General features: G+C 47.7%; 1 protein-coding gene across 1 annotated transcript; it reads right to left on the bottom strand.

The window, feature by feature from the left end:
• Positions 1-493: 493 nt before the first annotated feature.
• On the bottom strand, positions 494-13,966 carry LOC104298279 (lanosterol 14-alpha demethylase). Its single transcript, XM_009898334.2, has 10 exons — positions 13,781-13,966; positions 12,119-12,217; positions 10,722-10,898; positions 9,417-9,543; positions 8,113-8,287; positions 6,715-6,834; positions 5,346-5,541; positions 4,700-4,795; positions 2,380-2,548; positions 494-864 (listed from the first exon to the last, which is right to left on the bottom strand). The coding sequence occupies exons 1-10, from the start codon at positions 13,931-13,933 to the stop codon at positions 686-688; spliced, it is 1,491 nt and encodes a 496-aa protein (XP_009896636.2). The 5' UTR covers positions 13,934-13,966; the 3' UTR covers positions 494-685.
• Positions 13,967-15,755: the final 1,789 nt, after the last annotated feature.

Consider the following 15,755-nt stretch of genomic DNA (forward strand, 5'->3'; position numbering starts at 1 on the left):
CAGAAAATCCATCTTTGTGAACATGTTGTAGGCTTTTAAGCACTTCCACAACTCAGCCAAGCTCCTTCTTAGTTCACTGGGAGTGAGGATACAAAGAGCAAAGCTACATTTCCTTCTGAAACCTGTTCCTTGATGCAGTTCCAGCAGCTGGACACAGAGGTAAGGCCAGAGCCTTATTTTCTTATGGGGGGAAGTGAGAAGCTCTGAAGGCTCCAGCGGTTCAAAGGCAGGTTGGATGGGGCAAACTGGTTTGAGTAGGAGGTGTCCCTGCCCATGGCAGGGGTGCTGGAACTAGAAAATCTTTTAAAGTCCCTTCCAACCCAAACTGTTCTATGAGAAGTAATCTTTCAAAAGCCATGAGTTCAGCTTGTAGAAATGACACATTTCTTCACCTTGGAGAATCAGCATGCACCTTAGAAGTGTTAACACCAATAGAAAAGAGTTTTCCTCTTAAAAATGCAACGAGAAGAGTGTGGAACACGCAGTAACACAGCACCATTCAAGGCTAGGGGCAAACAGACAAACCAGATGCCCAAACTGTCTGCACTTGGTAGAGTGTTGTGGTTGTTTTCCTACCTGCAGGCACCAAAGTTTCCATTTGCCACTCATTTTGTCAGGGTTTTATTCAAAAGTCTGTTTTGTTAGTTGACACAACTTAAGTAAGTGACACCTTGAGCTCCCCAATTTACAGTGACCTCCTCTTGTACCTGATAATGGGGTTATTGGGGGTGTGGATCATCGTGGTGTAATTTATGGTTGGGAAATAGTCATTGACAAGGTCAAACTCGTACAGGCGAAGCAGAGTGGACCAAATGGTCTTAATCTGCACGTAAGCAAAGTTCTCTCCAATGCAGCGGTGACGGCCTGGAAGCAAAGCCACAAAAACCAGTTAGAGAATGAAATCAGCTTTGAATCAAAGAATTGTGTGGGTTGCAAAAGACCTCCAAGATCATTTCATAGCATCATAGAATCAATAAGGTTGGAAAAGACCTCAAAGATCATCAAGTCCACCTGTCACCCAACACCACATGACTAAACCATGGCTTCAAGTGCCACATCCAATCCCTTTTTTGAACAACACCAGGGACTCCACCACCTCCCTGGGCAGCACATTCCAATGGCCAACAACTCTTTCTGCGAAGAACTTTCTTCTCACTTCAAGCCTAAACCTCCCCTGGCACAGCTTGAGACTGTGTCCTCTTTTTCTGGCGCTGGTTGCCTGGGAGAAGAGACCAACCCGCAGCTGTCTACAACCTCCCTTCAGATAGTTGTAGAGAGCAATAAGGTCTCCCCTGAACCTCCTCCAGTCTAAACAATCCCAAAATTTGAGTCCAACCTTCAACCCAACACCACCATGGCCATTAAACCATGTCCCAAAGTCACTGCTCCTGTGCTTTCTAAGCCAGGTGAGGCTCTGATGCTGCAGGTACACCATTATGGAATCCCATCAAAGCCTTGTTTCTGTGAGCTGTCCCTGCATTACCCTGGTGTTGCTCTGCCTGCACTAGGGGGAGTTAATTCCTTATTCACCACAGCAGCAATTGCAGTACCCAAGAGTTCAGCTGTACCCTGGAAACCGCTGGCAGAGAAAAGACCTGGGGCTGCTGGCGGACAGCTAGCTGAGGATGAGCCAGGGTGTGCCCAGGTGGCCAAGAAGGCCACCAGCATCCTGGCCTGGATCAGCAATGGTGTAACCAGCAGAAGCAGGGCAAGGGTTGTCCCCCTGCACTCAGCACTGGGGAGGCCACACCTTCAGTGCCGAGTTCATGTTTGGGGCCCTCCCCCCCCAAGAAAGACATTGAGGAGCTGGAACAGGTCCAGAGAAGGGCAGGGAAGTTGGGGAAGGGCCTGGAGACCAGGGCTGGTGAGGAGCAGCTGAGGGACTGAAGGTTGTTTTGTCTGGAGAAAAGAAGGCTGAGGGGAGACATTTGAGCAGCCTTCCAGCACCTTAAGGGAGTCTCCAGGAGAACTGGAGGGGACTTTAAACAAAAGCATGGAGTGACAGAATGAGGGGTGATGGCTTCAAACTGGAAGAAGCTGGACTGAGATGAGGCATTAGGAGAAACAACTTCCCTGTGAGGGTGCTGAGGCACTGGAACATTTTGCCCAGAGAAGCTTAGGAGGCTCTAAGCCTGGCAGTGTTCAAAAGCAGGTTGGATGAGGCATTGAGCAACCTGGTCTAGTGGGAAGCATCCCTCCCACAGCATGGGAGTTGGACCTGGATGATCTTTAAGGTCCCTTCCCACCCAAACCATTCTATGATACTTTGCATAAATACTATCTCCTCAGACATTCCAGCATGGGGAGGTGCTGTGTTAGATGAGCATTATGTGCTCCAGCAGATGCTCACTCAAGAGGGTGCTGGGTTTTCATACTCACCAGCACCAAATGGAACATATGCAAACTTCTCCCCAGCTGCTGGGTTCTCTTGCAGGTACCGGTCAGGCTTGAAGTCCAGAGCATCTTTCCAGGAGTCCCTCAGTCTGTGGTTAACAGTGGGAGACACACAGACCTGATGGCCGGGGGGAATGTCATATCCAGCAACAGTCTGCACGAGAAGACAACACCAGACCTCACCCATCACAAAACACACCTCCATTTTTTCAGTGTTACTTGAAGTGCTGCATCATGAGGCTTGAATTTGAAGAGGTTTTTGGCTCGGCTCATTAAAAACAAATGCAGCCTAACAATAAAGTTTACTTGCACAAGGCACAACAGGCAAGTGGTCACAGGAACCTTTCAACTGCTTTAAGACAGGAGGTGCTACAGAAAGAGAACTTCACACTGACTGAAAGTCTTTGTCAGGGGAGGGACATTGATGTGAAAAATAATGTGATTTATTTCTTACTTCTCTGTACAAACAGCAAGCTTTCTCTCAGATTTACCCAACCTTTATGGCATTAAGTGCAAGCCAAAGTTTTGTGAGGTCCTTAGCAAAAGTTTCTTTAATTGGAAGCACCAAACTAAGCTGATGTGAGACCAAGCCCCCTCTAACAGCTTTATCAATGACCTGGGTGAGAGGATCGAGGCACCCTCAGACAGTTTGCAGATGACAGCAAGCTGGAGGCAGTGCTGATCTGCTGGAGGGTAGGAAGGCTCTGCAGGGGGACCTGGATCCATAGGCTGAGATTCAACAAGGCCAAGTGCTGGATCCTGCACTTGGGTTACAACCACCCCATGAATGCTCCAGGCTTGGAGCAGAGTGGCTGGAAACTGCCCAGCAGAGAAAGACCTGAAAGTGCTGCATGCTGAAGATGACCCAGGGTGTGCCTAGGTGGTGGTTGAATCCCCATCCCTGGAGGTGTTTCAAAGAGACAGAGAGATGGTGCTGAGGGACATGGTTTAGCACCAGGCTTGGGTGAGACAGAGAACAGTTGGACTTGATGATGCTGAAGGTCTTTTCCAACCAAACCAATTCTGTGATAGCTAAAGGAAAGGGTCAGCTTTGCTGAGTAAGACTGCCTGTGGTGCCTCAGAGCTTTCCCTTCTCCAAGCTGAACAAACCCTGTTCCCTCATCCTGCCAAAAGTGCTCTGACCCCTGACCATTTTGGTGGCCCTCTGCTTGCTGATTGCTAAGGGCTGCAAAACCAGACATAAATCATTCCAGATTAAGGCAGAGTTCAAGGTATTAATTGCTTTCCTCAATACAGAATACAGAATTAACCAGGTTGGAAAAGACCTTTGAGATCATCAAGTCCACCCTATCACCCAACACCATCTAATCAACTCAACCATGGCACTAAGTGCCTCATCCAGGCTCTTCCTAAACACCTCCAGTGATGGTGACTCCACCACCTCCCTGGGCAGCACATTCCAATGGCAAATCACTCTTTCTGTGACGAATTTCTTCCTAACATCCAGCCCAAACCTCCCCTGGCACAGCTTGAGACTGTGACCTCTTGTTCTGGTGCTGGTTGCCTGGGAGAAAAGACCAACCCCCACCTGGCTACGACCTCCCTTCAGTTAGTTGTAGACAGTAATAAGGTCTACCCTGAGCCTCCTCTTCTCCAGGCTAAGCAACCCCAGCTCCCTCAGCCTCTCCTCATAGGGCTTGTGCTTCAAATCCCTCACCAGCTTTGTAGCCATTCTCTGGACATGTTCCAGCAACTCAGCATCTTTCCTAACCAGCTCCACTCTCACTGCCAGATGCCAGAATCACAGAATCACTAAGGTTGGAAGAGACCTCAAAGATCATCAAGTCCAACCTGTCACCACAGACCTCATGACTAAACCATGGCACCAAGTCATGACCACATGGACCACAGTCATGACCACATGGACCACATGGACCACAGTCATGAAGGGACCTTCGATTTTTTTGGGCTGGAGAAAAGGAAGCTGAGGGGAGACTGCATTGCACTCTGACTCCCAGAAAGGAGGTTGCAGTGAGGTGGGGGTTGGTCTCTTCTCCTTGGTATCAGGTGATAGAAGGAGGGGAAATGGCCTGAAATTGTGCCAGGGGAGGGTTAGGTTGGAGATTAAGGAAAATTTCTTTGCTGCAAAGAGTGGTCAGGCACAGGAACAGGCTGCCCAGAACAAGAGAACACAGTCTCAAGCTGTGCCAGGGAAGGGCCTGCCATCAGCTCTCACCCTGCCAGGAAACACTGCTCACTGTTTTGTTTTTTTTCTACCAGCACAACCCCACCTGGCCTTTTACAGCCCTGATCTACTGGAGTTAGCTCCAACTCATGTACTCACCTGGGGAGTCTTGGCCATTCTCATCATGGTCATGATAGGAGGTCTAAGCCTTAAAGTTTCTTTTAGACAGCGATCCAGCAAACTAAGATCCTTCAGCTGAAAACAGAGAGCATGATTCACCAAGATACAGCTGAGTTTATGCAATAAAAACCAACAAATTACATTTTATACCATTTATGAACAAAATAATCAAAGAGTAAGCAGCTCATATTGAGATATACTTCACTGGCTACTCTGGCAGGTTTTGTTCCACGTGGTTCAGTGAAGAAGGAAGAAAAACACTGACCAAATACAACTGGGTTTGTTAAATCTCTTTCAGGAGTGTTTTCTGATGCCTCATTAAAGGACAAGGTCACACTGCAGGCCCTCCCTTGGTGGGAATGAGAATCTCCTTCCTCTACAGAGCTGTCATTTCTTTAACAGACATTTGTAGGAACTGCAATTTCCCTCAGGAACACTGACTAAAACATCAGTACCAAGCTGAAGATTTGCCTGGGAAGGAGATGATGGTGGAGAGACAGTGGCAGCCGTGCTGTCACAGTGACTGCACCAGATCATGGCACCCCTCCTGCATTTGTTGGGGGGCGGTTTCACATAAGCACCTAAAAATCTCAAAACCTCAGTAGGAGTAACGTAACACACAAACCTGGTCATAAGTTAAGGGTGGCAAGTCATCCCCACAGACTGCTTTTTGCTCTGCATAGCACTGCTCCTGGATGGCTTTGTCCCTGGCTATGAAGAAGCCAAGCCAGGCACTGGTGGTAGAGGATGTGTGCTGCCCTGCCAGCAGCAGCCCGATGAGCATCCCGGCAATCTCATCATCCGTCAGCGGCCGGCCATCCCTGAGGGGGTTATCACAGGACCACAGTCACACAAAGGCTGGGGCTGGAAGGGACCTCTGGAGATCATCCAGTCCCATCCCCCTTGACAGCAGGATCAGCCAAGGCAGGTTGCACAGGAATGCATCCAGATGGGTTTTGAAAGTCACCAGAGAAGGAGACTCCACAACCTCTCCGGGGGGCCTGCTCCAGGGCTCCAGCACCCTCACACCAAAGAAGTTTCTCCTCATGTTGAGGTGGAACTTCCTAGGTTCCAGTTTGTGTCCACTGCCCCTTGTCCTATCAGGGAAAAGAGCCTGGCCCCTTCTTGCCCCCCACCCCTCAGATATTTATAGACATCGATCAGATCCCCTTTCAGGCTGCTCTTCTCCAGGCTAAAGAGTCCCAGGTCTCTCAGCCCATCTCAAAGGTCTTTTCTAACCTGTCCTATCCTATCCCTCCTCAGACAGATGTTCCAGCCCATCATGCCCATAGCCTCCCTTGGACACTCTCCAGTGTTTTCCCATCCCTCCTGAACTGAGGAGCCCAGAACTGGACATAGTACTGTGGCTATGGTCTGACTAAGGCAGAGTAGAGGGGGAAGAGAACCTTCCTTGACCTGCTGGCCACACTCTTCTTCATGCACCTTAAGATGCCATCATCCTTCTTGGCCACAGGGGCACACTGCTGTCCCATGGCTAACTTGCAGTCTAACTAATGTTTGAGCAAGCTTTCAGTTGCAGTGGCATTTACAGTTTATACCAGTGTACTTTCTTTATCCTTATTCCCCTGTGCTGCCTACCCTAAATCATAGAATCAATAAGGTTGGAAAAGACCTCAAAGATCATCAAGTCCAACCTGTCACCCAAGACCTCATGACTACTAGACCATGGCTTCAATTGGGGCAGGAGATCACAGAACAGGGAGAAAGGAGAATAGAGGGAGAGAGACTCCTCAGGAGCCTTAAAATAACCCCATGACCAAACAGGCAGCAAGGAGAAAGGAAGCAAGCTCGTGACCACTGATGAAAGCCTCAGAAATCTGAAGCTCCATTTCCAATTAAAGGTTTTAGGATGCTGGCAACAAAAGGAGTTCAGAGTGTAAGGAATTATTTCTGGGGTTTTGGTAGATGGCTTTAGCTGAAGAGCTCAAAGCTAAAACACCTCAAGAGGACAAGTCTTCAACTGCTTGGCTTACTTGTAGGCAGCATCAAGCAGCGTTTGGAGCATGTCATCCTCCTTTTCCTCGGACTCTCGGCGTTTCTGGATGACCTTGTAGAAAATGTTCTTGATCTCTCTGTGCGCTCGGTCTCGGCGCCTGGGAGTCAAAACAACTCCATCAGAATCGTATCACAGAATGGTTTTGGTTGGAAAAGAATCATAGAATCAATAGGGTGGAAAAGACCTCAGATCATCAAGTCCAACCTGTCACCCAACACCTCATGACCAACTAAACCATGGCCCCAGGTGCCACGTCCAATCCCCTCTTGAACACCTCCCGGGATGGTGACTCCACCACCTCCCTGGGCAGCACATTCCAATGGCTAACAACTCTCTCTGTGAAGAACTTCCTCCTCACCCCCAGCCTAAACTTCCCCTGGTGCAGCTTGAGACTGTGTCCTCTTGTTCTAGTGCTGGTTGCCTGGGAGAAGAGACCAACCCCCACCTGGCTACAACCTCCCTTCAGGTAGTTGTAGAGAGCAAGAAGGTCTCCCCTGAGCCTCCTCTTCTGCAGGCTAAACAACCCTAACTCCCTCAGCCTCTCCTCACAGGCCTTGTGCTCCAGGCCTCTCACCAGCCTTGTTGCCCTTCCTTCAAGATCATCCAGACCAACCGTTCCTCCAACTCCACCAAAGCTGGCATTAAACCATGGCCCTCAGCTTCATATCTGTCTCTTTGAAACACGTCCAGAGACAGCAGGGAATTCAAACACCTATCTGGGCAGCCCACTCCAGGCTTTGAGAACCTTTCCAGTCAAAAGATTTTTTTCTCATATCCAACCTAAGCCTCCTCTGGTGCAATTTGAGGCCATTTCCTCTCACCGTATCACTTGTTCCTAGGGAGATAAGACCAACTCCTACCTGGCTCCAGCCTCCTCTCAGGGAGCTGTAGATAGAGAACAATGAGGTCTCCCTTCAGCCTCCTCTTCTCCAGATTAAACAACCCCAGGTCCCTCAGCTGCTCAGCCCTGTTCTCCAGACCCTTCCCCAGCTTCCCTGCCCTTCTCTGGACCTGCTTCAGCCCCTCAATGTTCACCTTGGAGTGAGGTCCCCAAAACTGAACCCAGGATTCAAGGTGTGGTCCCTCCAGTGCCGAGTACCAAGGGAAAATCACTTCCTTGGTCCTGCTGGCCACACTGTTCCTGGTCCAGACCAGGATGCTGGTAGCCTTCTTGGCCACCTGGCACATGCTGGCTCATGCTCAGCTAGCTGTTAATCAAGCTAGCAACTTTATCCAAAGTAACCCCTAAAACATTTAGGAAGATTTGTTGGGACCTCTAGAACAGTGTATAATGAGGAAAGGAAAAAAACCCAAGTCAAACAATAAAGGCATTTAGATAAAACAGTGAAGTTTCTCCATCTGTTAGTGCTGGTACCTGAAGCTGGGCAAAGGCAGCCAGCCTGGCAGCAGCCAGGCAGCATGAGTGAAGCCCCCATCCAGATCAGCGTAGAGCTGAGCCACCTTGGCAGTCAGCAGGCTTCTGATCTCCTTCCCATGCAAGCAGTGACTTGCTGTCAAAATGATCAGCTCTGAAAGGGCTTCAAACAGGTCTGAGGAAAGAGTTGAAATGCACCTTCAGTAACATTGTCAGGACAGACTTCTTCATTTTTATTTGGTAAAAGAGAAAAATAAGTAACTGAAGACAAATTAATGACTTCCAATAGAGTTCTAGGTTGTTTTACTAGTAGGATGAAGCATCTGATTGTAAATGTCTGTGTCTATCAAGCCTCTCATCAAACAACTTGTTAAATCACTGACTCCAGCAACTTTTTTTATAAGGTACTTTCTTCCAGACATTTTCCCAGGACAGGTAGTTATCCTTCCAAAGTAAGCCAGGCAGCACAGGCTGAATCCTTAACAAACACATGGAAAATAAAATCAAGTAAAATTTCACCAAATCCATGGGGAATCAAGTTAGCTTTGCTGCTCACTTTTAATTGATAATACTGATATTTAATATTGCAATGCAGCATCTTATCATTTTAAATTAGTAAGACATATTTAGTGAGACAATACAGAATTTCAGCTCTATTATAAACTATGGAAGACATATTAAATTCTACACTTCTGAAATAAATCCTGAGTATCAGTTGTAAAACATTTATGATATGGCTATTATCATCTATATAATGCAGAGCATAAAGATCTATGTGTGAATAAGTATTTCTGACACAATGGGCTTGCAACCATAGTGATGGGTTAGGTCTAGCAGGCCAGCTGGGAAAGACAGGTGGGAAACAGAACAGTTCCACTCTGATCACCAACCTAAATCTCACCAGCTTCAAGGACACAGTTCCTCAGTGATGAAGATCCCTGAGCTAAGCTCCCTGACAGGCTCTGGGAAGTTAGTGTCTTCTCCTGGGGACTGAGGGGGTTGCTGTGAGCTGACTCATGCAGAAGGAGCACGATTCAGCCAGACAGCAGGCACACTCTCTATTAGCTGACACAGAAAGCAGAAGTAAGACTCCTTTACTTCTCTCAACAGTTTTCTGAGCAGCTTCATTCTCCAGCAGCCTTAAATTTGATCAAACAAAATCTGTATTTCTCTCCTAATGCTCTGTACAGCTTGACCCATGTCATTTTTCATTTCACACTGCAGCAAATCCTTTACAACATCAAACCTTGGCCTCCATTCCTTCCCAGAAAATCTGAGGAAAGAATCCCTCTGATCTTGCTTACTTTTCTCTCCACTCTCTCCCCAGGCTTTGAAATACTCCTTTGTTTCTTCTTCAATCACAGTCACGTGCTGTTTAAACTGGGCAATATTTAGCCCAGTTTTGAGCATCTTCTTCTGTTCCAAAAATATCTAGAGGAACCAAGAGAGGAAAAGCAACTAGTGCAAGGATCACCATATTAATAACACCATTAACAGCTTATGATCACTTGCACTCTAAGAGCATACAGAAAGAAATCAGGATTGTAGGGTAGGTATTCAGATTTAAATAACAGGAAGTATTCCAGTATTCATCATCTTTTCTTTTTTTCCAAGCAAAAGTTTGGTAACATCCAAGGAAAGAAAAAGTTTGGTAACATCTGACCTTGTAGATAGTTTCTTTTTTAATCTATCTAGTACCAAGCCCAGAAAATAATCCTAATGTCTTTGTTAAACTTCATCCTTGGAGGCATTCAGGGTTGAAACATGGAATGCACTATAGATACATAATCAGAAATGCAATCAGAGTTGTCCCTGCAGAGTCTGGATTCAGTCTGTGCTCCTCCTTGTGTGGCCTACTTGCTTTCTCTCCCTCAGAGCATGTCTCTTCTGTCGTGTAGTACTGGGAGAAGTGTGGTCTAGAGATCCACCTTTCCTTGACAAGGACAGACAGAAGCAGGAAGCAAACTGCTCTTAGGAAAATGGGGAGCTTCACACCCTTCTCAGCTCCTCCTCCTTATCTTTGTACACTCATAGCTAACATGCCTACAGGCAAAAAATCCCTTAATTGGATGAGAACACCATGACACAAATGAAACTTTATCCCTCTTAAAGCTCTATCAGAAGGAAGATCTAAAGTTGCTTGAAAGGTAAAAGTAAACATTGAGGGTAACATTGAGTAACATTGAGGGTGTTCAGGAGGAGACTTGATGGGGTGCTTGGTGCCATGGTTTAGTTGATTAGGTGGGTTGGATTGGTTGATGGGTTGGACACGATGGTCTCTTCCAACCTGGTTTATTCTACATAATACTGTTCTATGTAATCCTAAACTGCAGTCAGTGGCACACTGTGAAGGAAGGGAAAAGATTCACTTAGTAATTTTTGCTCTGTGCTGGGGTTTGTTTGGAGAACAAAGCCCATCATCCAGACTGACAAATGGCCAGGAGGGTAAATAAAGCAACCTAAACAGGTTCAGTCTTGATTATCCAGCTGGGATAAATTACCACAACTACATAACAACACCAAACCTCCTCATACAGAGCCAGGAGGTCAGGGTTGCCCACACAGAACTGAAACCATGCTGCCCTGCTACTCAGATGTAAAATACACACCGCGTTGGGGACGTCGTAAGCAACTCCCTTGCCAAACACCGGCGTGGTTAAGCGAGAGTAGACATCCTCTGCATTTAGATCTTCATTTTTACTGTTGAAGAGGAGAGCAGCAGCATCACTACCCAGTAAGTATGTGAATGTCTTGCCAACCATAGTGAAACTGAATACAGGTCCGTACTAAAAGAGAGAAAAAAAACAACCCCCAGTTTATTGAAAATCAGAAAGGAATGAATTTATATCTCTTCAGGTACAGGCTTCCACAAATCACTCTGCTGAGAAATCTCTAGAGACTTAATAAAGACATGAACACTTTAAATCACATTTCAGTTCTGTTCTTGGTGTACTTGCTAGTGGTATCAAACATAGCAAACACACATCTTGCACACTTTAAAACCATGTAGTTTAAAAAATAAGTAAGTAAAAGAGCAATTACACTGCAAAAAACAGCAGGGATGCTACAGCACATAAAGCCTCCAGCAATCTACAAGCATCTCAAAAACTTCTGGATTTGGAGTTTTACACAAGATGCCACCTCCTTGGAGGTGCTTGAGGCCAGGCTGGCCTTGAGCAAGCTGGGCTAGTGGGAGGTGTCCCTGCCCCATGGCAGGAGGTTGGAACTGGATGATCTTCAAGCTTCCTTCCAACCCAAACCATTTTGTCAATCTACAAATCTCTTCAGAGCAATTAGTATTTTAAAGGTCATCTTCAACAAATATCCCACACTAAATTTGGCTTTCTCCAAAATAATCAAGCTAAGATTTAAGTGGGGGTGGCTGAATCCCCATCCCTGGTGGTGTTTCCAAGAGGCAGAGATGTGGTGCTGAAGGGCCACAGGTTAGCCCCAGCCTTGGTAGAGGTAAAGAATGGTTGGACTGGATGATCTTAAAGGTCTTTTCTAACCAAAACAATTCTGTGATTCTCTAACGTGAAACAGATCACTAAATATCATTTCATTGGAATTAAGGCTCTCCTGCCTTAGCTCATGTCTTTTGGGCTGTTATTGTATAAAACCAGTCCTTAAAATTCATCAAACTGCCTACAGTGAAGTCAGCTCCATTCCAGCCCTGTGACTGATTAGTCAAGAGTCAGGTTAAAACCTCCCAATGAAAACAAGAAATAATGTCATGGAAATGGCTTTTTAATTAACTTGTAATTCAGCTAGGAGCACAACTCACAAATACAGATCTATTTTTTAAACCTGAAACACAAGAGAGAACTCAGAAAACACTCTAACACCAACATACACAAAAGAGAGCTGAAGACATCAGAGCCTTCTCTGCAGGCTCCAGTCCATATTCAAGGCAGGAAACAAGAATAAAGTAATTGTAAACAGGTTCCAGGTAAGGAATTTAACAGATACATTAAATAGTTTTTAGCACATGCTCAGCCAGTCATACCTTGTCATAAGCATTTTCCAGAAATTCAATGGGACTTTTTCCAAAGGCAACTGCATGTCCAAGGAAAGGGATGCTGGATGGAATATAAGGTGGGTATTTCTGAGGAGGAAAAAGGAAAGTAAATAAAGAATAAGAAGATTGGACTTGATGATCTCAGTGAGCCAACTTTAATGATTCTATGAATAATTTTCTTAAGAGATTAATAAAATCACATATATTTACATAAAAGCTACAAAGAGACTTAGAATAGAATAGAATGGAATGGAACAGAATGGAATTAACCAGGTTGGAAAAGACCTTTGAGATCATCAAGTCCAACCTATCACCCAACACTTTACACATTCTGTTCATACTCTGTTGTGAAAAAGCCAACTGATTATTTTTAAGCTATATAAAACACATTTAAAGCCACTTTTAAAAGCAGCAATGGTTAAAATAAAATGAAGATTATGAAGATTCTCACTAACTTGCCTCTGAAAGCAAAGCAAAAAAGATACTGCAAGTGGAAGGAATGCAGGCAGAAACAGAGAGTTCCCCCAAAGCACCAGCCTCAGCTCAGAAATGGCTTTCATATACCTGAGACTGCTTTTAAGCTGCACTGATAAAACAGCATTGGGCATGCCCTTGCTTCTAGAAAACCAAAGCACCTCAGTGAGTGCCGGTGGACAAGCTGCCACAGCCAAGAAGGCCAATGGTCTCCTGGAGCGTACCAAGAAGAGTGTGGCCAGCAGGTAGAGAAGTTTTCCTGCCCCTCTATTCTGCCCTGGTGAGGGCCACACCTGCAAGTATTGTGTCCAGCTCTGGACTCCCAGTTCAAGAAGGTAGAGGGAACTACCGGAGAAAGTCCAGTGGAGGATGATGAAGCTGCTGAAGGGCCTGGAGGAAAGGCTGAGAGCCCTGAGGCTGTTGAGCGTGCAGATGAGCAGCCTCAGAGGTGATCCGATCAGTGCTCAGCAAGAGCTAAAGGGTGGGGAGCAAGAGGATGGGGCTGGGCTCTTGTCAGCAATGCTCAGTGACAAGACGAGGGGCAATGGGCACAAACTGAAACCCAGAAGGTAACCCAGGTTTCACTTCAACGTAAGGAAATAAAAAATCTTCACTTTGACGGTACCAGAGCTCTGCAGCTGGCTTCCCAGAGAGGCTGCGGAGACTCCTTCTCTGGAGAGATTCCACACCCGCATGAACACTGTGATTGTGGGCAACCTGCGTTAGCTGGTGGGTTGGCCTGGATGCTCTCCAGAGGTCCCTTCCAAGCCCCCCCACGCTGGGGTTCTGTGACTCATGGTGGTACCACCCAGCTGGGCCGAGGCCCGAGCGGGCGCAACGCGCCGCCAGAAAGCGTCCCTGGGAGGGCTGGGGAGCAGGCTGCTCGCTCGGCAGAACCTGCTCCCGCACACCCGGAATTTACCGCCCACCTCTCTGCTCTCCCTAGGAAAGGCTTCCAGAGGAGACAGCATCACTACTCTTCCTCCTGTCTGTCCATCCGTCTGTCCGCACCCTGATGCCAGGACCCCCGACTCCTCTTCCATCTCCCCCGCGCACTCCCTGTGGTACCCACCGCTCTGTGGGGGCAACCACCCCCCTCGGGGGGTCCCCGACCCATCGCTTCGCCCGGGCCCCACCGCCGGCGGACCGAGACCCCACACATTCCCCCGCGCCTACCCTCCGATCGGACGCGATGTGTCGCCGGTAGCCCAGCTGGAATAGGTAACCGAGGCTCAGTGCGAAGGCAGAGGCGGCCAGCAGCAGGGAGATAGGGTTTCCAACGGCCACCCGCTCCAGCAAGGACCCGCCGACCTCCATGAGGCTCAGCATCTCCCCAGCACCCGGCGCAAAGCCCTCGGCGGGGCGTAGCGCCGCACGGCGCCGCGGGGCAGGGCCTGCAGCCGCCCCGCCCGGCTGCGCTGGGCTGATCTCTGCCCATCTGACGACTGCCGCCGCCGCAGCCAACCGGCGCCCGCCCTGCGCGGGGTGACGGCGTCTGCCGGGCTGCGGCCGGCGCCATTGGGCGGGCGGGAGGCGGGACGCCGGCCTCGGGCGGTGCTCGCATCTGGCGCGGCCGGGCCGGGCGGGGCGGAGGCGGGGAGAGAGGGCTGCGGAGCGTCCGGCCTCGGAGCCGCTGGCCCGGGTTCCATCCCCGGGAATGTAGCGCTGGCTCAGCGGTAAAGTGAAACAGGGGCAGGGATTGTCCCCATGCGCTCAGCACTGGGGAGGTCACACCTTGAGTCCTGCGTTCATTTTTGGAGCCCTCACGCCAAGGGGGCTGGAGCAGGTCCAGAGAAGGGCAAGAAAACTGGGGAAGGGTCTGGAGAACAGGGCTGGTGAGGAGCAGCTGAGGGACCTGGGGGTGTTTAGTCTGGAGAAGAGGAGGGTGATGGGGAGACCTCATTGCTCTCCAGAGCTCCCTGCAAGGAGGTTGGAGCCAGGTGGGGGGTTGGTCTCCCTAGTACAAGTGATAGGATGAGAGGAAATGGCCTCAAGTTGCACCAGAAGTTGAGGTTGGACATTTGAAGAAACTTCATGACTGGAAGGGTTCTCACAGCCTGGCACAGGCTGCCCAGGGAGGTAGCTGAATGCCCATCCCTGGAGGTGTTTCCCAGAGGCAGAGATGTGGTGCTGAGGGCCATGGTTTAGCCCCAGCCTTGGCAGGATTAGAGAATGGTTGAGCTGAATGAGCTTAAAGAGCTTTTCCAACTCAAACCATTCCATGATTCAGTGAAAACCAAGAAATGTGACTTGCTGCAAAGAATTTAAAAATAAGAATTTAGGATAACTACACAGTGATAAGACATACTATTAATAGTATTCTTAAATATGCAACTAACAGACATTTTTCACCTTTTTCCTCTAGGTTTCCTGACAAAGTGCTATGTAGAGAAGTGCAATTCTGACACCAGCGTCAGGTGATGATTAACCTGATTGTTGCATTATTTGCTTTAAATAATATCTAACAGTTTAAATAATACCTAAGAGATTTTTATGCCATGATGGCTAAGTAGAAAAAGTAGAGCTTGCTAAGCAGGTTACAAAATAGAAGTCTTCCGTTCACTTTAACTGCTTATTACTACAATTTGTTAAACTGCACTTACTGGTAGTAAAGTATTAGTAAAGTTATTACAAAAACAGCATTCATCTTTAACTTTCCTTTGAAAACTTAGAGGTGAGTGCTGAGTTGTTTTAATTATTTTAAATCTTGCTTATAAAATGTTACACAGTGGTTTAGCATGCAGTTCACAGAAGAAATCATAGAATCATAGAACTGTTAGGGCTGGAAGGGACCTCAAGGATCATCTAGTTCCAATCCCCTGCCAAGGGCAGGGTCACCTCACACTAGACCATGTTGCTCAGAGCCACATCCAGCCTGGCCTTAAAACCTCCAGGGATGGGGCTTCTACCACCTCCCTGGGCAACCTGTTCCAGTCTCTCACTCTGCAGTGTCTCACTAGCCTCATGGTGAAGAACTTCTTCCTAATATCCAATCTGAATCTACCTATTTCTATTTTTATTCCATTCCCCATAGTCCTATCCTTACCTGACACCCCAAAAAGTCCCTCACCAGCTTTCCTTAAGATACTAGAAAGCCACAATAAGGTCTCATCAAGTGCACTTCAAACCCTGAAAATACAACCTGAAATGT

Source organism: Dryobates pubescens, chromosome 4 (genome assembly GCF_014839835.1).
Source record: "Dryobates pubescens isolate bDryPub1 chromosome 4, bDryPub1.pri, whole genome shotgun sequence".
NCBI classification, from domain to species: Eukaryota; Metazoa; Chordata; class Aves; order Piciformes; family Picidae; genus Dryobates; species Dryobates pubescens.